The following is a 22,483-nucleotide window of genomic DNA, read 5'->3' as shown; positions in this document are numbered from 1 at the left end:
TTGGATGTTTAACTGCCAGTCCTGAGCTCCCTGCAACCATGTCTCTCTGATGTCTACCACATCATAATCATTCAAGAAGATTTGTGCTGTTAATTCATCTACTTTGTTGCGAATACTAAGAGCATTTAGATAAAGTGTCTTAATGCTAGCTTTCTTATCATTCTGGATGTGAGTTTGCTCGCTGAGCTGGAAGGTTAGTTTTCAGACGTTTCGTCACCATTCTAGGTAACATCATCAGTGAGCCTCCGACGAAGTGCTGGTTTTATGTCCCGCTTTCTATTTATCTGGTTAGGTTTCCTTGGGTTGGTGATGTCATTTCCTGCATTGGTGATGTCATTTCCTGTTCTTTTTCTCAGAGGATGGTAGATTGGCTCCAAATCAATGTGTTTGTTGATGGAGTTCCGGTTGGAATGCCATGCTTCTAGGAATTCTCATGCATGTCTCTGGCTTGTCCTAGGATGGATGTGTTGTCCCAATCAAAGTGGTGTCCTTCCTCATCTGTATGTAAGGATACTAGTGATAGTGGGTCATGTCGTTTTGTGGCTAGTTGATGTTCATGTATCCTGGTGGCTAGCTTTCTGCCTGTTTGTCCAATGTAATGTTTGTCACAGTTCTTGCAAGGTATTTTGTAGATGACGTTCGTTTTGCTTGTTGTCTGTATAGGGTCTTTTAAGTTCATTAGCTGCTGTTTTAGTGTGTTGGTGGGTTTGTGGGCTACCCTGATGCCAAGGGGTCTGAGTAGTCTGGCAGTCATTTCGGAAATGTCTTTGATGTAGGGGAGAGTGGCTCTGGTTTCTGAGCCCGTTTTGTCTGTTTGTTTGGGTTTATTGCTGAGGAATCGGCGGACTGTGTTCATAGGGTACCCATTCTTTTTGAATACGCTGTATAGGTGATTTTTCTCTGCTCCGCGTAGTTCCTCTGTGCTGCAGTGTGTGGTGGCTCGTTGGAATAATGTTCTAATGCAAAAACCATCCCAACACCCACAAACGAAGCTGCATTAGAACATTATTCCAACAAACCACCACACACTACAGCACAAAGGAACTACGCAGAGCAGAGGAAAATCACCTATACAGCGTATTCAAAAAGAATGGGTACCCTATGAACACAGTCCGCCGATTTCTCAGCAACAAACCCAAACAAACAGACAAAACGGGCTCAGAAACCATAACCGCTCTCCCCTACATCAAAGACATTTCCAAAATGACTGCCAGACTACTCAGACCTCTTGGCATCAGGGTAGCCCACAAACCCACCAACTCACTAAAACAGCAGCTAATGAACTTAAAAGACCCGATACAGACAACAAATAAAACGAACGTCATCTACAAAATACCTTGCAAGAACTGTGACAAACACTACATTGGACAAACTGGCAGGAAGCTAGCCACCAGGATACATGAACATCAACTAGCCACAAAACGACATGACCCACTATCACTCGTATCCTTACATACAGATAAGGAAGGACACCACTTTGATTGGGACAACACATCCATCCTAGGACAAGCCAGAGACATGCACGAGAATTCCTAGAAGCATGGCATTCCAACTGGAACTCCATCAACAAACACATTGATTTGGAGCCAATCTACCTGAGAAAAAGAACAGTAAATGACATCACCAACGCAGGAAATGACATCACCAACCCAAGGAAACCTAACCAGATAAATAGAAAGCGGGACATAACACCAGCGCTTCGTCGGAGGCTCACTGATGATGTTACCTAGCATGGTGACGAAACGTCTGAAAACTAACCTTCCAGCTCAGCGAGCAAACTCACATCCAGAACCTCAACCTGAGCTACAAATCTTCTCAAAACTCACTTTCTTATCATTATTAGAGAGGTTGGAAATCCCAAAGTGTCTTAAGCTATCCTTCCTTTTTACTGTATTCCTAGTCTGCCTCGAGCTTAAATCCACCTGTACACATGCTGTCCCTTTGCATATCTTTCCATTTAACTCCATACTCCCTGTCTCTTTCACTTTCCCTTCCCTCCAATTCAGAAGTTTAAAATCCTACTGACCACCCTATTTATCCTTTTCGCTCGAACACTGGTTCCAGATCGGTTCAGGTGGAGACCGTCCCAACGGTACAGATCCCCCCCGGTTCCAAAACTGATGCCAATGCCCCATGAAATGGAATCCCTCTTTCCCACACCAATCCCTTAGCAACGTGTTGACTTCCCTAACTTTGTTTTCCCTACTCCAATTAGCACGTGGCTCAGGCAGTAATCCGGAGATTATGGCCCTTGAGGACCTGTACTTCAATTTCTTTCCTAGTGCTTCATAATCCCTGAACAGGAGTATTGTGTGCAGTTCTGGTCGCCGCATTATTAGAAGGATGTGGAAGGATTGGAAAGAGTGAAGAGGAGATTTACCAGGATGTTGCCTGGTATGGAGGGAAGGTGTTATGAGGAAAGCACTACCTGCCTGATTCTCTCTGACTGTCTTGATGTCCCTCGGACACTGCACACTCCGTTGAATGTTGTTGGGTACAGGGTGTTTCGAGGACACTGCGGACTCCCTTGATATTAATGTCCCTCTGTGTGTATCAGGCAGGTGACTGCACAGCATGATCCCACAGTCAGTGAAACAGTCACAACTTTATTTGAACATGACACTGGGAAGAATTAAACTTTATAGTTTTCACATCAACAACTTCACTATAAATGATTTGATTCTTTCAAAATTGCTGGGTGGTCAGATTCTTTGGTCCCTTCCTTCCTGTACCTGTCCCTCTGTCTGTTCCTTTCCCTGTGTGTCCCTGTCTCTCTGTGTCCTTTTCTGTCTGTCTCTCTTTCTCTCTCTCTCTCTGTCTTTTTCTCTCTTTTGACTGTGGGGGAAACCGGAGTACCTGGAAGGAACTCATGCAGACACAGGGAGAATGTGCAAACTCCACACAGACACCATTTGCAGATGACACGAAAGTCGGTGGAGTGATAGACAGCGTGGAAGAATGTTGCAGGTTGCAGGGAGACTTGGATAAACTGCAGAATTGGGCCGAAAGGTGGCAAATGGAGTTAAATACGGATAAATTTGAGGTGATTCACTTTGGGAGGAATAATAGGAAGGCAGAATACCGGGTCAATGGAAAGATTCTTGGTAGTGGAGATGTGCAGAGGGATCTTGGTGTCCATGTACATAGATCACTGAAAGTTGCCACCCAGGTTGATAGTGCTGTTAAGAAAGCTTACGGTGTGTTAGGTTTTATTGGGAGAGGGATTGAGTTCCGGAGCCGTGATGTCATGCTGCAACTGTACAAAACGTTAGTGCAGCCTCATTTGAAATATTGCGTGCAGTTCTGGTCGCCCCATTACAGGAAGGATGTGGAAGCATTGAAAAAGATGCAGAGGAGATTTACCAGGATGTTGCCTGGTCTGGAGCGCATGCCCTACGAAGAAAGGCTGAGGAACTTGGGTCTGTTCTCATTGGAGAGAAGGAGGCTAAGAGGGGATTTAACAGAGACATACAAGATGATCAGAGGATTAGATAGGGTGGACAGTGAGAGTCTTTTTCTGAGGATGATGACTTCAGCTTGTACAAGGGGGCATAGCTACAAATTGAGGGGTGATAGATTTAAGACAGATGTCAGAGGCAGGTTCTTTACTCAGAGAGTGGTAAGGGTGTGGAACGCCCTGCCTGCCAATGGGGTCTGGAGTCAATGTTGAGGATTCACAGAGCAACTCCCTCCTGTCTGTATCCCACTGTGCCGCCCCCTCTGCTGGGTCTGTCCTGCTGGTGGGACAGGACATATCCAGGGACGGTGATGGTGGTGTCTGGGACATTTCATAACCATAGACCATGTGTGTTACAGAAGCTGAATTCCAGATGTTAAGAAGTTGCAGAGTGGCTGGAGTTGAGTTTCTGGTGTCACGGTCAATCCCCATTCCAGTTCCATTCCTTTCTTTAGGCGTATTTCATAGTCCGCACCTCGTGTGACTGGGTGGCTCAGTGGTTAGCACTGCAGCCTCACAGCACCAGGGACCTGGGTTCAATTCCAGCCTTGGACAACTGTCTGTGTGGGATTGCTCTGGTTTCTTCCCACATTCTAAAGACATACAGGTGATGTGGATTGGCAATGCTAAACTTAATGTCCAGGGATGCGTGGTTTAGCTGTGGGAAAGGGTATGGGAAGTTGTTCTGGGTGGGATGCTGTTTCGAGGACCAATGTAACTTTGATGGTCTGAATGGCCACTTTCTGCACTGTAAGGATTCTATGATAAATGTGTTTCAGAGAAAGATCATCAGGTTAACTTTTTAAAAAATACCTGTCAATTCAGATTTCATTTCAGGATCTGAGTGTTTCCTGACATATGTCACAGTCTGAATGTGTGGTATGACACTGTTTGTGGGTTGGAATGTACAGAGTGCTCAGTGTAATGTTGCCTGTGTTAATAACTGCTCATGGTCTTGTTTCTTGATACTGTTTCACCTGTACATTGGCCGGACAACAAACCTGAGAGTGGAGAAATAACCTGATTCACAGCCAAAGAAAAAGAGCCCCTGGCCTTTGAAGGAGGGGAGAATGGCACTGCCTTCCTTAACGTCATGCACATAGGATATGTAACTGTTGCTGCAAAGAAGCAACACTTTGTTTTGGTACTGAACAGAGCTCTCTTTGTTCTGCTTCTTGATGTTTAAGGTTGCAATGGGGTAGATGTTGTAGGGACAGCGCACATTGCTCCTTTTACAGCTTTGAGAACTTGTGTGGTAGTGAGCTATCCATGATATTGTGTCTGAATTGTAGAAGGCACTAGTGAACCTGGAAGTTTGGAAGGTAATGCTTGGTGAAGATGGTTGAGTGAAGCTGACCTGATGGACATACTGGTAACCATTATAGTACATGGAGGATGAGGAGCGCATGTGGCTGATTGGGTCAATGTCTAACACAGCGCTCCATTCGGAGGATATATAAATTCTAGGCTCCAAGCTGAGGTCAGAGAAATGCCTTTCTTTGTTAAGCTGCTCAACTGAAACTGAATGAAACTCGAATGCTTTCAGGAATCTCTTGAGAAAGAAACCATCATGTTCTTCGTACAGTTTTGACTGGAGTTGAATCCGGGAGAGGTCTTCCGGGGCAATCATGTGAAAGCGTATTTTATCCATGAGCTCATGGGTCAGCTCTGTTTTCTTCTTGTGAATGATCCAGGTTTCAACAGCTCTAAACAAAGTCAATTCATTCCAGATGACAATGTCTGACCTGAGCAGGAGAGTGTTCAGCTGATCTCCAGTCACCTCATACCAGCTTGGAGACCTGATGAATGTTTCACAATTCCAAGCGAAATACTCCATACAAATCTCTTTCAGCAGAGGATCTTTCACAGTCTCAGCATAGTTATACAGTTCCAGCTGGTGCTTGAAGGAAGGATCCTGGGGGAGTAGTTTATAAAACAGTTTATCGCAGTAATCACGAATTGCAGTCACACCATAATTGGACGCCATGTTATGAATGCACTTGATTGATGACAAATTGATGTCAATTTTCTTGGTGTAAAAGTACCTGAGGAAGAAACGGAGAGATAAGAAAAAGGGGACAATGAGGTAATGTATGAAGTATTTCTCAGCCTGGCCAAATCCCACTGAAATATCCCTGTATCCCCCTCACAGCTCACCGACCCACCCAAGTCTGTGTCAGACACAAACGGGGATATTACATTGAGCTCCCTCATCAGAACAATTTATATGTCACAGGAACAGAACAGCAGAGTACTTGTTTAAAACTGTCCTTGGTGTAAATGTTGGTATGTAGTCAGATTTGCTCACACAGATTCAGGACAATATACAATTAGCAAATGAGGAAGGGAAATATCATACAATCATGAAATCGGACACTGCAGAAAATGTCCTTCAGCCCGGCCAGTCTATACTCCCTGCATCTACACTGAAAATATAATACGCACTGCATTTATACCAAAAATATAATACCTCCTGTATTTATACATAAAATATAATACCCCCTGTATTTATACCTAAAATATAATACCCACTGCATTTATACCTAAAATATAATACCCCCTGTATTTATACCTAAAATATAATACCCCCTGTATTTATACATAAAATATAATACCCCTGTATTTATAACTAAAATATAGCACCCACTGGATTTATACCTAAAATATAGCACGCTCTGGATTTATACCTAAAATATAACACCACCTGTATTTATACCGAAAATACAATACCTGCTGCATTTTTAGCTAAAATATAATACCCCCTGTATTTATACCTAAAATATCATACCCCCTGAATATATACCTGCTTGTCTGCACTGAGACAATAACCTTGAATTAAATTTTCTGATCCAATTACTTTTTAAAATTTGTGAGCCTTCCTCCCGGGTAGTACATTCCACACCCCCGCCACCCTCTTGGAGAGAAAGCCTTTCACCCAAATTCCCTTCTCCACCTCCTGCCTTTCCCTTTCAAATTACATCCCCCTTGTGACTGACCTTTCAACTCATGAGAACAGCTGCTTTCCAAACACCCTATTCATGCCGATCATAATGTTACATATCTCCATCAGATTCCCCCCTCTCAACCTTCCCTGCTCCAAAGAAAACAGCCCAAGCTTCTCCAGCCTCTCTTTGTCGCTGGAATACTCCATCCCAGACACCATCCTGGTGAATCTCCTCTGCACCCCCTCCAGTGTAATCAAATCCTTCCTATAATGTGGGGACCAGAACTGCACACAGTGCTCCAGCTGTGGCCTCACTAAAGTGTTGTACAGCCCCAGCATAACCTCCCTCCTCTTATTATCCATACCATATCTGAGAAAGACAAGTGTCCCATATCCCTCCCTAAACTCCCCTAGTAACCTGCCCTACCACCTTCAGGGGTTTGTGCACAAGCTCCCCAAGATCCCTCTGAGCTTCCTAATGTCTTGCTATTCATTCAATTCTCCCTTGTCTTGTTCCTTCTTCCAAAGTGCATCAGCTCACATTTATCAGGATTAAGTTCCATCTGCCACTGATCGCTTCTCGCCCATCTGACCAATCTGTTTCTATCCTCCTGTAATCTAACACTTTCTCACTCACTGTCAGACACTCGGCCAATCTTTGTATCATCCACAAACTTACTTATTACCCCCTTCACATTCTCATCTCCATCGTTAATGACCATCACAAACAATAAGGGACCCTGCACTGATCCCTGTGGAACCCCACTGCACACCAGGCTCTAGTCACACGAACGGTCTTCTGTCACTGGTTTATGGTTCCCTGGTCTATCGCTCTCATCATTCTTGTAAAGTGGAACCTCATTGGCTGTTCTCCCAGACCTCTGGCACCTCCTTGTGGCCAGTGATGATATAAACAGCTCAGGGGTGCTAGCATTCCCTCCCAGCAGCCTGGGATACATTCCCCATCTGCACCTAGGGATTTGTCCAGTTTTAAATGCAACAAAACCTCCAATACCTCCTCACTCCCCATGTCTGCTCAAGAACTTCACAGTCCATCATCTTGATATTTGTACCTGCATCTTGCTCCTCCCGAATAAAGACAGATGTAAATAATCACTGAGCACCCTCCCAGTGTCACTCAGCTCCCCGTACAGATTGTCCAACGGACCCTAATGGATCCTGCTCGTTCCCTGTGGTTCTCCATATTTAACGAACAGATAAGTTGGAAAAGTGAATGTTCTCCAAGGGATCCCCTGGGATGAGGGCTCTCTCCTCCAATGGGAGGCTGTTAAAGTGTGTCGATGTTCCCTGGAGTTTACAACAGGAACAGATCTCTTTGACACCTGCAGACAGTGAAGGGACCTGATGGGGTAGACAGTTGAGACTGCTTCCCCTGGCCTTTGGAAGTTGGGTAAGTGCCTGTATCTTTCAGCCTGAGATGAAGAGAGGTTCCTTCATCCAGAGGGTGTGAATCTTTAGAATTTTCCAACCCAGGGAGGGTTGGGGATATGGAGCCTGTCTTGTTGAATAGAAAATGAACACAAGGATCAACTGATTTTTGATTTCTTGGGGAATCTCGGGGGACTTAGAGATCATACCGGAAAGTAGAGTTGAATCCCAAGATCAGCTGTGATCTTATTGAATCGGGGGCTGGGAGATACTGAAGGGGCTGAATGGCCCAGTCCTGCACCTAAACAGTTTTTCCCAGGTCCCCTGGCCCTTGTCTATTTTCTTGTTTGATTGAGAGATAGGGAGAAGCATGTGGAATTTGTGATCATAACAAGAGCAGTCTATCCAGAAAGGAACAGAGTACCTGATGAAGTCTTCCACATATGGCAAGCAGTCCTGCTGGACCAGGATTTGGATGCCACTGGTTTTGTTCTCACTGATGAGGTTCCCATCTGTGCTGAGGGATAGGATCAATCTGTGTGCACACAGGTGGAGTTTAACAGGTCCTCGCCTCGCTGTTAACACCAGGATCTTCACCTGACAGTGTTTCTGGCTGAGGTACAACCTATTCAGAGACTCATGCAGCTCTGCAATCTGCTCAAACCTGTAACTGGGCATGTCTCCAGCCTGCCCTGTAAAAGCAGGAGGCAATCATTATTTACCATATTGGCAGCTGCAGCTCTGAGAAAAGAAGCCTCATCACTCAAGAGCTTTGAAGAGTCAGAGAGGACCAAGGCCATAGAGTGGTTACAGGGAGAAGGTGAACTGTTAGAGATAGGAGACAATACGGTGTGAAGCTGGATGAACACAGCAGGCTAAGCAGGATCGGAGGAGCAGGAAAGCTTGATGTTTTGGTTGGGAGGGGAAGAGGATTCTGAAATAAATGGGGAGAGAGCTTTGCTAATTAAGACCAAAAGAGCATAAGACATAGGAGTGGAAGTAAGGCCATTTGGCCCATCAAGTCCAATCTGCCATTTAATCATGGCTGACGGGCATTTCAACTCCACTTCCCTGCACTCCCCCCGTAACCCTTGATTCCTTCTGAGATCAAGAATTTGTCGATCTCTGCCTTGAAGACATCCAAATGTCCCGGCCTCCACTGCACTCCGTGGCAATGAACTCCACAAGCCCACCACTCTCTGGCTGAAGAATGTCGTCTCATTTCAGTTTTAAATTTACCCCCTCTAATTTTAAGGCTGTGCCCAGGGGTCCTAGTCTCCCCGCCTAATGGAAACAACTTCCTAGCGTCCACCCCTTCTAAACCATACATTATCTTGTAAGTTTCTATTAGATCTCCCCTCAACCTTCTAAACTCTAATGAATACAATCCCAGGATCCTTAGCCGTTCATCATACGTTAAACCTACCATTCCAGGGATCATCCGTGTGAATCTCCGCTGGACACGCTCCAGGGCCAGTATGTCCTTCCTGAGGTGTGGGGCCCAACACTGGACACAGTATTCTAAATGGGGCCTAACTAGAGGCTTATAAAGCCTCAGAAGCACATCCCTGCTTTTATATTCCAACCCTCCAATTGTAATATATATAGTAAGGGGAGAGATTTTGGCAAGGTGTAAAAGTAACAGGGTTGTTGTTGTGGGTAATTTTAACTTCTCATATATTGACTGGGACTCACTGTGTGATTGGGGCTCGGATGGGGCAGAGTTTGTAAGGAGCATTCAGGAGGGCCCCTTGAAACAGTGTGTAGATCGTTCACTTTGGAAATCTTTATATCCTCACTGGCTACAGGGGAGGTCCCAAAGAATTGGAGAATAGCCAATATTGTTCCTTTGCTGAAGAAAAGTGGCAAGGATAATCCAGCTAATTACAGGCTGGTGAGCCTTATGTCAGTGATAGGGAAATTATTGGAGAAGATTCTTCGAGACAGGATTTACTCCCACTTGGAAATAAGTGGGCATATTAGCGAGAATCAACATGGTTTTGTGAAGGGGAGGTCATGTCTCACTAACTTGGTTGAGTTTTTTGAGGAAGTGATGAAGATGATGGATGAAGTTAGGGCAGTGCATGTTGTCTGCATGAACTTCAGTAATGCCTTTGACAAGGTCCCTCGTGGCAGGCTGATAAAGAAGGTAAAGTTGCACAGGGTTAGAGGTGAGCTTGCAAGATGGATAAAAACTGGCTCGATCATAGTAGACAGAGGGTAGCAGTGGAAGGGTGTGTTTCTGAATACACGGCTGTGACTAGTGGTGTTCCTCAGGGATCAGTGTTGGGGTCTTTGCTAATTGTAATATATATATAAATGATCTGGAGGAAAATGTGACTGGTCTGATCAGTAAGTTTGCCGATGACGCAAAGGTTGGTAGAACTACGGAAAGTGATGAGGACTGTCAAAGGATACAGCAGGATATCGATCAGTTGGTGAGTTGGGCAGAGAGTTGGCAGATGGAGTTTAATCGAGAAAGATGTGAAGTAATGCCTTTTGGAAGGTCTAATCAGTAATGTATTCAGTAATTCAATATTCAGTAAATGGCAGAACCCTTAGGAGTACTAAAAGTCAGAGGGATCTGGGTGTACAGGCACACAGGATGCTGAAAGTGGCAACACGTGTGGAAAAGGTCGTCAACAAAGCATTTGGCATGCTTGGCTTCATTGGCCGGGGCATTGAATTTAAAAATTGGCAGGTAAGGTTGCAGCTTTATAGAACCTTAGTCAGGCCACATTTGGAATATTGTGTTCAATTGTGGTCGCCACACTCCCAAAAGGATATGGTGGCTTTGGTGAAGGTAGAGAAAAGATTGACCAAGATGTTGCCTGGAATGGAGGGCATTAGCTACGAGGCAAAGTTGGTGAAACTTAGGTTGTTCTCACTGGAACGATGGAGGTTGAGGAGCAACCTGATAAAGATCTACAGGATTATGAAGGGCATGGACAGACTGGAGAGTCAGAAGCTTTATCCCGGGGTGGAGGAGTCAGTTACCCGGGGCCTTGGGTTTAAGGTGTGAGAGGCAATGTTTAAAGGTGATGTACAAGGCAATTTCTTTGTGATGGGTGCCTGGAACTCAATGTCAGGGGAGGTAGTGGAAGCAGATACAATAGTGACTTGTGAAGGGCGTCTTCACAAATATATGAATTGGATGGGAATCACGGGATACGGCCCCCGGAAGGCTAGGCGGCTTTAGTTGTGATGGTCAGAATGTTAGTGCATTTTCTTTGTTTTTTTTGTTTTTTGTTTGTTTTGTTTTGTTTTCTTTTGTTTTTTGTTCTTTGTTCTAGTTGGATAAAGCCATAGAGCTAATGACCATCAACTCTCAAGAGAGAACCATTCGCTCTCAACAACTGCTTTATGACCTAGAGAAAGCACCATCTGAACACCAACAGAACCAACCACAAACTTGTTAATATTCCTCTATTAAAAATCAACAGAGATGCCACAGAATATTCTGGAAGGCACATAACCTGGCTGTAATTTTGAGAGACCAAATTATATTTTTCACATATGTGGGATTTATATCTACTGGAACAGCAAAGCATTAGAATCTTGCTTTATTTGGGAATAGTTAGTGGTTTGAAGGGATTTATTTGGGATGCTAGTAATTTAGTTAATTTGTTCACTCTCATAATTAGATAAATAAACTGGTACTTGTTGATTGTAAAGTGAGTGTTAGGGGTTTGTTTTATTTCACCATGAGAGGTTGCTGAAAAACAGATTAGCCGACTTTTCAGAGACAGTAAGAACTGCAGATGCTGGAGTCAGAGATAACACAGTGTGGAGCTGAAGGAACATAGCAGGCCAGGCAGCATCAGAGGAGCAGGAAAGTTTACCAGCCCAAAATATCAGCTTTTGTGCTCCCCTGATGCTGCCTGGCCTGCTGTTTTCCTCCAGCTCCACACTGTGTTAGCCCCACTTTGAGTGTTTGTTTTAAGTGCTCACAGGTTGGGGGTGGGATCAAACTCTGCTTAAAAACACATGGCACAGAGAGTTTTTCTGAGCTTACTGCCCTCAACATCTGCATTCAACCGAGTCATGAAGCTGACCCTGCGAGACTTCCACGCTATCCCTCCCTATGTTGTTGCTTTCCCAAGTAAACCACTTGTCACTCATTCTCCCTCTCCAGAGTTTTATCCAGTCATTCTGTTATGTCCTGAACCCTTGGAGCCAGGAGGCAACAGACCAAAAGGGACTATATTGTGAAGAAATCAGCACATCAGTGCAGTAGATAAGCGAAAGAAGCTGGAAGAGGAGGTCAGAGAACAGAGAATGTGTAAGAGAACCATGTGAAGCTGAGAGACCCTGGTGAACAGTGGCACATACTGTTGCCCAATGTGTGAAAAGCTGATGTGTTTTATTTTCCTGACTGGGTGTTGGTTTAGGTGTTTTAAAGGCGGTTGAGAGTTTTAATGAGTAATGAGCTAATGTCTATAAATTGTAACCACAGGTAAATCTAAACTATGAGTTCTATATTAAGAACAGGAACTTGATGAGTGATCTGTGTAAATCTGAGCCCACCTGACAGGTAAATTGGGAACTTAATGATTTACAGACTTAAATTTTAAAACCTTACCTGTTTCCTATCTCTGTGTAGAATGGATTTCAGGGTATCAGCAAGTGCAAGACCATATTCCATGGCTAAGAATCTTCAATCATGAGGAGAGATTGAAGAAACTGCAACTGTTTTCTTTGGAGAATAAAGACTGAGAAAAGGTCAAATTATAGTTTTGTAAATATGAGATGTCTTGACAAAATAGACAGGGAGAAGCTGTTCCCTCTCACTAAAGAATTGAGGATGAGAGGGAAGACATTTGGAAATAAGAGGTAAAATAGACAAAAGCAAATCAATGAGAAATGGTTTCATGAGACAGGAAAACATTACGTGGGTCACAGCGAACACCAGCATCTTCAGAGTGCTGGCAGTTGTGAATTTTCCAGCCTTCGCTTTGACATTGTGTCAGAGACGATTCTAAACCAGTGCAGAAGACCTCATCCAATAGGATCGAGCCGGACCCTGGGGAAGGAATCAGGATTTAGTTACAGAGACCAAACTCCTTGCTAACGAGCAAGAAACTCAACTCTCAACTATCTCACACAGGTTCAGAAAAAGACCCAGCCCAGGTGATCAGCACCAGAGGTCATGGCTGGTTCTCTTTCTACATGAACAAAACCTCGGGGCATTCCTTTATTCAACCCATTTTGTAATGCTGTCTCAGGGCGTTGGAAGCTGGTACAGTCATGGAGAGAGCCAACAAAGTCCCATGATAATGCTCTGGGCACTTGAATTGATACACTTGCTGTGGCAGGTGGTGAAATCTGAGCTCAGTCATTATTTTGAGGTGATGCTGGTGCAGCGGGAATGTTCCCGGATTGGTAACCAAGAGCAGCTGGCTGGTCCTGATTGGATCAAACCAACACAGCAGCAGCTGTGGGACTTTGCAGAGGAGGCGATGGTTAGATGTAACGTCACTGGGCTCATTATCCAGACACCCCCATCCCCACCCCTCCCTGGCTAATGCTCTTATTCAATGAATGGCAAGACACCAGGAAGCTCAAAGGAACACAGGGATCTTGGAGAGCAGGAGGACAGGGTAAAGGGGAGTTAAGAAGGCACACATTCTCAGTCATAGTATAGACGATCAGAGCGGGTATGGGGGAGAAGGCAGGTTTGTGGTTGTATTGGACAAAAACTGAAAGAAAGAAGGTTATTTCAGAGTACAACAGGATGTTGATCAGATGGGCCAATGGGCCGAGGAGTGGCAGATAGAGTTTAATTTAGATAAACGTGAGGTGCTGCATTTTGGAAAGGCAAATCAGGGCAGGACTTATACACTCAGTAGAACAAACATAGAGCATAAAACTCACAGAACAATACAACTCAGTACAGACCCTGTGGTCCACAATGTTGTGCTGACATATTATCCTACTAAGATCAAACTACCCTGCATACCCTACATTTCACTATCCTCCATGTGCCTATCTAAGACTCGCTTAAAAGTCTCTGAAGTATCTGACTCCACTACCTCTGCCGGCAGTGCGTTCCACACACCGACCACTCTCTGTGTCATGAACCTACCTCTGACATCTCCCGTATACCTTCCTCCAATCACCTTAAAACTATGTCCCCTTGTAATAGTTATCTCCGCCCTGGGAAAAAGCCTCTGGATATCCACTCTATCTGTGCCTCTCATCATCTTGTACACCTCTATCAAGTCATCTCACATCCTTCTTCACTCCAATGAAAAAAGCCCTCAAACTTTCCTCATAAGACCTACCCTCCAGTCCAGGCAGCATTCTGTTAAATCTCCTCTGCACTCGCTCTAAATCTTCCACATCCTCCACCTCATTACATGACCAGAAATGAACACAATACTCCTAGTGTGTTCTAACCAATGTTTTATAGAGCTGCAGCATAACCTCGCTGCTCTGAAACTCAATTCCCCTGACAATGAAAGCCAACACACCATACGCCTTCTTTATAACCTTATCAACTTGGGTAGTAACTTTGAGGGATCTATGGATATGGACCCCAACATGCCTCTGTTCCTCTACGCTGCCGACAATCCTGCCGTTAATCCTGTATTCTGCATTCAAATTCCACCTTCCAAAATGAATTGCTTCACACTTTTCTGGGTTGAATTCCATCTGCCACTTCTTTGCCCAGCTCTGCATCCTGTCAATGTCCTGTTGTAACCTGCAACAGCCCTCCATGCTGTCCACAACTCCACCAACCTTCATGTCATCAGCAAACTTACTAATCCACCCTTCCACTTCCTCATCCAAGTCATTTATAAAGATCACAAAGAGCAGGGGTCCCAGACAGACGCTTGCAGAACACCACTGGTCACCAAGCTCCAGGCTGAATACTTTCCATCCACTACCACTCCCTGTCTTCTATCGGACAGCCAGTTTTGTATCCAGACAACCAAATTTTCCTGAATCCCATGCCTCCTTACTTTCTGAATGAGCCTACCACGAAGATCCTCATTAAATGCCTTGTTAAAATCCATATACACCACATCCACTGCACTGTCTTCATCAATGTGTTTTGTCATATCCTCAAAGAATTCAATAAGGCTTGTGAGGCGTGACCTGCCCCTCACAAAGCCATGCTGACTATTTCTAATCAAACTGTGCTTTTCCAAATAATCACAAATACTATCTCTCAAAATCCTCTCCAATAATTTGCCCACCACAGAAGTAAAACTGACTAGTGTGTAATTTCCAGGATTATCACTATTCCCTTTCTGAAACAAGGAAATGACATTTGCCAACCTCCAATCATCTCATACGACTCCAGTGGACAGTGAAGATGCTAATGGTAAGGTCCTAGGGAGTGTAGGTACATAGTTCCTTAGGTAGGATAATGAAGAATGGTGTTCAGTACGCTAGCCTTTGCTGGTCAGTGCATTGAGTAAAGGAGTTGGGAGGGTCATGTTTCAGTTGATTGAACATTGGTTAGGCCACTTTTGGAATTCTGTGTGCAATTCTGGCCTCCCTGCTATGGGAAGGATGTTGTGAAACTTGGAAGGGTTCAGAAAAGATTTACAAGGATGTTGCCAGAGTTAGAGGGTTTGAGCTAAAGGCAGAGGCTGAATAGGCTGGGGCTATTTTCCGTGGGGTGTCGGAGGCTGTCGGGTGGCCTTGTAGATGTTTATAAAATTGTGAGGGACATGGACAGGGTAAATAGACAAGGATTTAACATATGAGGAACATATGAGAACATCAGGGACTCTCCTCATTGGAGTTTACAGGGATGAGGGGGATCTAATTGAAACTTACAGAATACCGAATGGCCTGGACAGAGTGGATATTGGGAAGATACTTCCATTGGTAGGAGAGTATAGGACCTGAGGGCACATCCTTAGAGTAAAGGGAAGACCTTTTAGAACAGAGATAAGGAGAAACATCTTCAGCCAGAGAGTGGTGAATCTATGGAATTCACTGACACAGTAGGCTGTGGAGGTCAGGTCATTGAGTACATTTAAGACTAAGATGGACAGGGTGTTTATTATCAAGGGGATCAAGGGTTGTAGGGAGAAAACAGGAGAACGGGAATGAGGAACTTATCAGCCATGACTGATTGGCGGAGCAGACTCGATGGGCTGAATGGCCTAATTTCTGCTTCTGTGTCTTATAATCGTTTCCCTCGGGTATGGGAGCCTAAAACTAGAGGGGCTTAGGTTCGAGGTGAGAGGGAAAAGATTTAACCGGGGCCGAAGCAGCAACTTTTTCACACAAGAATGTGATGCATGTGCAGAATGAGCTGCCAGAGGAAGTGGTGGGGCCTGGTACATTTACAGCATTTAAAAGGCATCAGGATGTGGACATGGGGAGGAAGGGTTTAGAATATTGCTGGTCATGGGATCAGCTAGCTTCTACATTATACATTTCCTGCCAAACATCTGTACCTAGTTAATTACTTTATTAATTAGCTAATCGTTAGTTATTTAAATATTTATTAATTCGTTTTGCAATGGCTTTTTCTCAAATTTAGGAAAGATTTCCGACAGCCAATCAGTTCACAATTCCCCTGTGTCATCATTTTTAGACTTAGATCAAATCTCCCCTCAGCCTGCAGTGTTCCAGAGAAAACAACAGCCTCTCCTGATAGCCCACACCCTCCAATCCAGGCAGCATCCTGGTTAAACTCTCCCACACCGTCTCCAAAGCCTCCACATCCTTCCTGCAATGTGGTGACCAGAACTGAACACAATACTCTAAGTGCAGCTGAAACAAAGTTGTATAAAGCTACAACAAGACATCCTGATCCTTGTACTCAATTTCTCTGGACAGCCAGAGACTTTTTCCAGGGTGGAGGCAGCTTTTACTCAGGAACATAGTTTTAAAGTGGGTGGAGGTAGAGAAAGGGGAGACATCAGAGGTAGGTTCTTTACTCAGAGAGTGGTAGGGGCGTGGAATGCATTGCCGGAGAGGGTAGTGGAGTCAGCCTCATTAGGGGCATTTAAGCAGCTAATAGATCGGCATATGGACGATAGTATAAGGTAGGGGTGGAGGTTAGCTAGACCTTAGGTTTAGGGTAAAAATTTGGCACAACATCGAGGGCCGAAGGGCCAGTCCTGTCCTGTGCTGTACTGTTCTATGCTCTATGTTCTAAGATGGACAGGTTGTGTCAGGTCAAGGAGGCTGGGATGAGAGGGAGGGTTGGTCATGGGATGACGCCGGGGGTGGGGAGATTTTAAAACTGGTAAATTCCGTGTTTAGACCATTATGGTGTAGGCTCCTGAGGCAGAATATGAGGTGTTGGTCCTCCAGTTTATGGGTGGTGTCACTGTGACACTGGAGGAGGCCCGGGATGGATATGTCACCCAGGGAGGGGGAGGGGAAGTTAAAATGGTTTGCGACTGGGAGGTGCAGTTGTTTATTGCGAACTGAGCGGAGGTGTTCTGCAAAGCGGTCCCCAAGCCTCCGCTTGGTTTCCCCAATGTAGAGGAAGCCACGCCGGGTACAATGGATGCAGTATACCACATTGGCAGATGTGCAGGTGAACCCCTGTCTAATGTGGAAAGTTTAAACATAGAACAGAGAACAGTACAGCACAGTCCAGGCGCATCTGCGGAGAGAAATCAGAGTTAATGTTTCGAGTTCAGTGATCCTTCTTTAGAACAATGTTCTGAGAGCAGACACACAATGTTAACTCTGATCTAGCTCCACGAATGTTTTTAAATTCCACACATGGATTTTGGTAGGCCTCTCCCTGTTTTACTCGGCCTCTCCCTGTTTTACTCGGCCTCTCCCTGTTTCAGTCGGCCTCTCTCTGTTTTAGAAAGAAAGAAACAAACAAAGAACAAAGAAACCTACAGCACAGGAACAGGCCATTCGGCCCTCCAAGCCTGCGCCGATCGAGATCCTCTATCTAACCTGTCATCTATTTTCTGACGGTCTGTGTCCATTTGCTCCCTGCCCATCAATGTACCTGTCCAAATATATCTTAAAAGACGCTAACGTGTCTGCGTCTACCACCTCCACTGGCAACGCATTCCAGGCGCCCACCACCCTCTGTGTAAAGAACTTTCCACACATATCTCCCTTAAACTTTCCTCCTCTCACTTTGAACTCATGACCCCTAGTAATTGAGTCCCCCACTCTGGGAAAAAGCTTTTTGCTATCCACCCTGTCTATACCCCTCATGATTTTGTAGACCTCAATCAGGTCCCCCCTCAATCTCCGTCTTTCTAATGAAAATAATCCTAATCTATTCAACCTCTCTTCATAGCTAGCACCCTCCAAACCAGGCAACATCCTGGTGAACCTCCTCTGCACCCTCTCCAAAGCATCCACATCCTTTTGGTAATGTGGCGACAAGAACTGTGCACAGTACTCCAAATGAGGCCGAACCAAAGTCCTATACAACTGCAACATGACCTGCCAACTCTTGTACTCAATACCCTGCCCAATGAAGGAAAGCATGCCATATGCCTTCTTGACCACCCTATTGACCTGCATTGTCACCTTCAGGGAACAATGGACCTGAACACCCAGATCTCTCTGTGCATCAATTTTCCCTAGGACTTTTCCATTCACTGTATAGTTCGCCCTTGAATTTGATCTTCCAAAATGCATCACCTCGCATTTGCCCGGATTGAACTCCATCTGCCATTTATCTGCCCAACTCTCCAGTCTATCTATATTCTGCTGTAATTTCTGACAGTCCCCTTCACTATCTGCTACTCCACCAATCTTAGTGTCATCAGCAAACTTGCTGATCAGACCATCTACACCTTCCTCCAGATCATTTACATATATCACAAACAACAGTGGTCTCAGCACAGATCCCTGTGGAACACCACTGGTTACAGGTCTCCAATTTGAGAAACTCCCTTCCACTACTACCCTCTGTCTCCTGTTGCCCAGCCAGTTTTTTATCCATCTAGCTAGCACACCCTGGACCCCATGTGACTTCACGTTCTCCATCAGCCTGCCATGGGGAACCTTATCAAATGCCTTACTGAAGTCCATGTATATGACATCTACAGCCTTTCCCTCATCAATCAACTTTGTCACATCCTCAAAGAATTCTATTAAGTTGGTAAGACATGACCTTCCCTGTACAAAACCATGTTGCCTATCACTGATAAGCCCATTTTCTTCCAAATGGGAATAGATCCTATTCCCCAGTATCTTCTCCAGTAGCTTCCATACCACTGACGTCAGGCTCACCGGTCGATAATTACCTGGATTATCCTTGCTGCCCTTTTTAAACAAGGGGGCAACATTAGCAAGTCTCCAGTCCTCTGGGACCTCACCCGTGTCTAAGGACACTGCAAAGATACCTGTTAGGGCCCCAGCTATTTCCTCTCTTGCTTCCCTCAGTAACCCAAGATAGATCCCATCCAGACCTGGGGACTTGTCCACCTTAGTGTCTTTTAGGATACCTAACACTTCCTCCTTCCTTATGTCAATTTGACCTGGAGTAAGCAAACTTCTATCCCAAACCTCAACATCTGTCATGTCCCTCTCCTTGGTGAATACCGATGCAAAGTACTCGTTAAGAATGTCACCCATTTTCTCTGATTCAGCTCTTAACTTTCCTTCTTTGTCCTTAAGTGAGCCAATCCTTTCTCTCGTTACCCTCCTGCTCTTTATATATGAATAAAAGCTTTGGGATTTTCCTTAACCGTGTTTGCCAGCAATATCTCATGTCCTCACTTAGCCCTCTTAATCCCTTTTTTCAGATTCGCTCTACATTCCTGATATTCTTGCAAATCTTTGTCTGTCTTAAGTCGCCTAGACCTCATGTATGCTTCCTTTTTTCTCTTGGCTAGTCTCACAATTTCACCTGTCATCCATGGCTCCCTAATCTCACCTTTTCTATTCCTCATTTTCACAGGAACATGTCTCTCCCGCACGCAAATCAACATCTCCTTAAAAGCCTCCCACATCTCAAATGTGGGTTTACCTTCAAACAGTTTCTCCCAATCTACATTCCTCAGATCCTGCCGAATCTTGGTATAGTCGGCCTTCCCCCAGTTTAGTACTCTTCCTTTAGGGCCACTCCTATCCTTCTCCATGAGTATTGTAAAACTTACGGAATTGTGGTCACTATTTCCAAAGTAGTCCCCTACTGTAATATCAACCACCTGGCCGGGTTCATTCCCCAACACCAGGTCCAGTATGGCCCCTTCCCGAGTTGGACTACATACATACTGCTCTAGAAAACCCTCCTGGACACACCTTACAAATTCTGCTCCGTCTTGACCCGTAACACTGAGTGAATCCCAGTCAATGTTGGGAAAATTAAAATCTCCCATCACCACCACCCTGTTTCTTCTACACCTTTCCATTATCTGTTTACATATTTGTGCCTCTATCTCACGCTCGCTGTTGGGAGGCCTGTAGTACAGCCCCAGCATTGTTACTGCATCCTTCCTATTTCTGAGTTCTACCCATATTGCCTCACTGCTCGAGTCCTCCATGGGGCCCTCCTTCAGTGCGGCTGCGATATCGTCTTTGACCAGTATTGCTGGTCCTCCACCCCTTTTACCTCCCTCTCTATCCTGCCTGAAGCATCAATATCCTGGGACAACTAGTTGCCAATCATGCCCTTCCCTCAACCACTAAGTCTCAGTAATAGCAATAACATCATACCTCCAGGTACCGATCCAAGCCCTAAGCTCATCTGCCTTGTCTACTACACTTCTCGCATTGAAACAACTGCACCTCAGACCACCTGTCCCTTTGTGTTCATCATCTGCTCCCCGACTACTTTTCCCTTTAGTCACACTGACTCCATTATCTAGTTCCCTACAGGCTTTCGTTTCCACCTCTTTTCTGTCCAATATTTGGTTCCCACCCCCCTGCCACATTAGTTTAAACCCTCCCCCACAGCATTAGCAAAAGCACCCCCAAGGACATTGGTTCCAGTCCGGCTCAGGTGTAGACCGTCCAATTTGTAATAGTCCCACCTTCCCCAGAACCGATTCCAATGTCCCAAAAATCTGAACCCCTCCCTCCTACACCATCTCTAAAGCCACGCATTCATCCTGGCTATTCTTTCATTTCTGCACTGACTAGCACGTGGCACTGGTAGCAATCCTGAGATTACTACCTTTGAGGTCCTACTTTTTAACTTGGCTCCTAACTCCCTAAATTCTGCTTGTAGGACCTCATCCCATTTTCTGTCTATATCGTTGGTGCCTATGTGCACCATGACAGGTGGCTGTTCGCCCTCCCCCTTCAGAATGTCCTGCAGCCGATTGGAGACATCCCTGCCCCGTGCACCTGGGAGGCAACATACCATCGGGAGTCCCGTTTCTGACCGCAGAACCGCCTATCTACTCCCCTTACAATTGAATCCCCAATGACTATCGCCTTTCCACTCTTTGTCCCGCCCTTCTGTACAGCAGAGCCAGCCACGGTGCCGTGAACCTGGCTACTGCTGCCTTCCTCTGGTGAGCCATCTCCCCCAACAGTATCCAAAACGGAATACCTGCAATCTGTATTGAATTGCATTTTCAATCCTCCGCCCACTTCCCCAACTGATCACGATCCCTCTGTAATTTTTGATAACTTTCCTCACTATCAACAATAACTCCTAATTTTGTATCATCTACAAACTTACTAATCATGCCTTGTACATTCATGTCCAGATCATTTATGTAAAGAGCAACTGAAAAGGTCCCAGCACCGGACCCCTGTGGCAGGCCTCCAGTCTGAGAAGCAACCTTCAAACATCAGTGATAATGGGAACTGCAGATGCTGGAGAATCCAAGATAACAAAGTGTGGAGCTGGATGAACACAGCAGGCCAAGCAGCATCACAGGAGTACAAAAGCTGACTTTTCAGGCCTAGACCCTTCATCAGAGTGGGGGATGGGGAGAGGGTTCTGAAATAAATAGGGAGAGAGGGGGAGGCGGACCGAAGATGGAGAGAAAAGAAGATAGGTGGAGAGGAGAGTATAGGTGGGGAGGTAGGGAGGGGATAGGTCAGTCCAGGGAAGACGGACAGGTCAAGGAGGTGGGATGAGGTTAGTAGGTAGGAGATGGAGGTGTGGCTTGAGGTGGGAGGAGGGGATGGGTGAGAGGAAGAACAGATTAGGGAGGCAGAGACAGGCTGGGCTGGTTTTGGGATGCAGTGGGGGGAGGGGATGTGCTGGGCTGTTTAGGTTTCTACTGTCACTGGAGCGTGGCACTGGGAGTAATCTGGGATCACAGCCCTTGAAGTCCTGCTTTTTAAATTCTTACCTAACTCCCTGTACACATTTTGCAGGACCCCATCCCTTTCTTTCCCTATGTCATTTGTACCGGTGTGCACAATGACCTCTGGCTATTCACCCTCCCGGCTTCAGAATGTTCTGCAACAGCTTAGAGATATCCTTGCCCCTGGCACCCAGAAGGCAACACACCATCCTGGTGTCTCTTCAGCATCCACAGAATCTCCTGTCTGTCCCCCTCATAACTGAGTCTCCTATTAACATCAGTTTGTCTAAATGTGTCCTTTCCCTCTGAGCCTCAGAGCCGGTCACAGAGCCACTGATCTCTGATCTCTGTGTGGTTAAGACCCTCTCTGATGAAGGCTCTAGGCCCGAAACATCAGCTTTTGTGCTCCTGAGATGCTGCTTGGCCTGCTGTGTTCATCCAGCTCCACACTTTGTTATCCTGGATTCTCCAGCATCTGCAGTTCCCATTACCTCTGATCTCTGATCTGACTGCTGCTTCTCGCCC

The 22,483-nt window shown here is 45.4% G+C and overlaps 1 protein-coding gene across 3 annotated transcripts in view; it reads right to left on the bottom strand.

The window, feature by feature from the left end:
* Window positions 1-2,585: 2,585 nt before the first annotated feature.
* The window catches only part of LOC125458563 (galectin-3-binding protein-like), an 89,158-nt gene continuing 69,260 nt past the window's right edge, over window positions 2,586-22,483 (bottom strand). For all 3 annotated transcript variants that reach the window (XM_048543971.2, XM_059650893.1, XM_048543961.2), the window contains 3 exons: window positions 12,682-12,813; window positions 8,215-8,482; window positions 2,586-5,502 (listed from right to left, as the gene is read on the bottom strand). In XM_048543971.2, the coding sequence (XP_048399928.1) occupies window positions 4,431-5,502; window positions 8,215-8,482; window positions 12,682-12,813 (1,472 nt within the window). In that variant the 3' untranslated portion in view covers window positions 2,586-4,430. The remainder of the gene's footprint in view (window positions 5,503-8,214; window positions 8,483-12,681; window positions 12,814-22,483) is intronic.

This window comes from Stegostoma tigrinum, chromosome 1 (genome assembly GCF_030684315.1).
Source record: "Stegostoma tigrinum isolate sSteTig4 chromosome 1, sSteTig4.hap1, whole genome shotgun sequence".
NCBI classification, from domain to species: domain Eukaryota; kingdom Metazoa; phylum Chordata; class Chondrichthyes; order Orectolobiformes; family Stegostomatidae; genus Stegostoma; species Stegostoma tigrinum.
The sequence above is the reverse complement of the archived record's forward strand: the minus strand, read 5'-3'. Positions and strand labels throughout refer to the sequence as shown.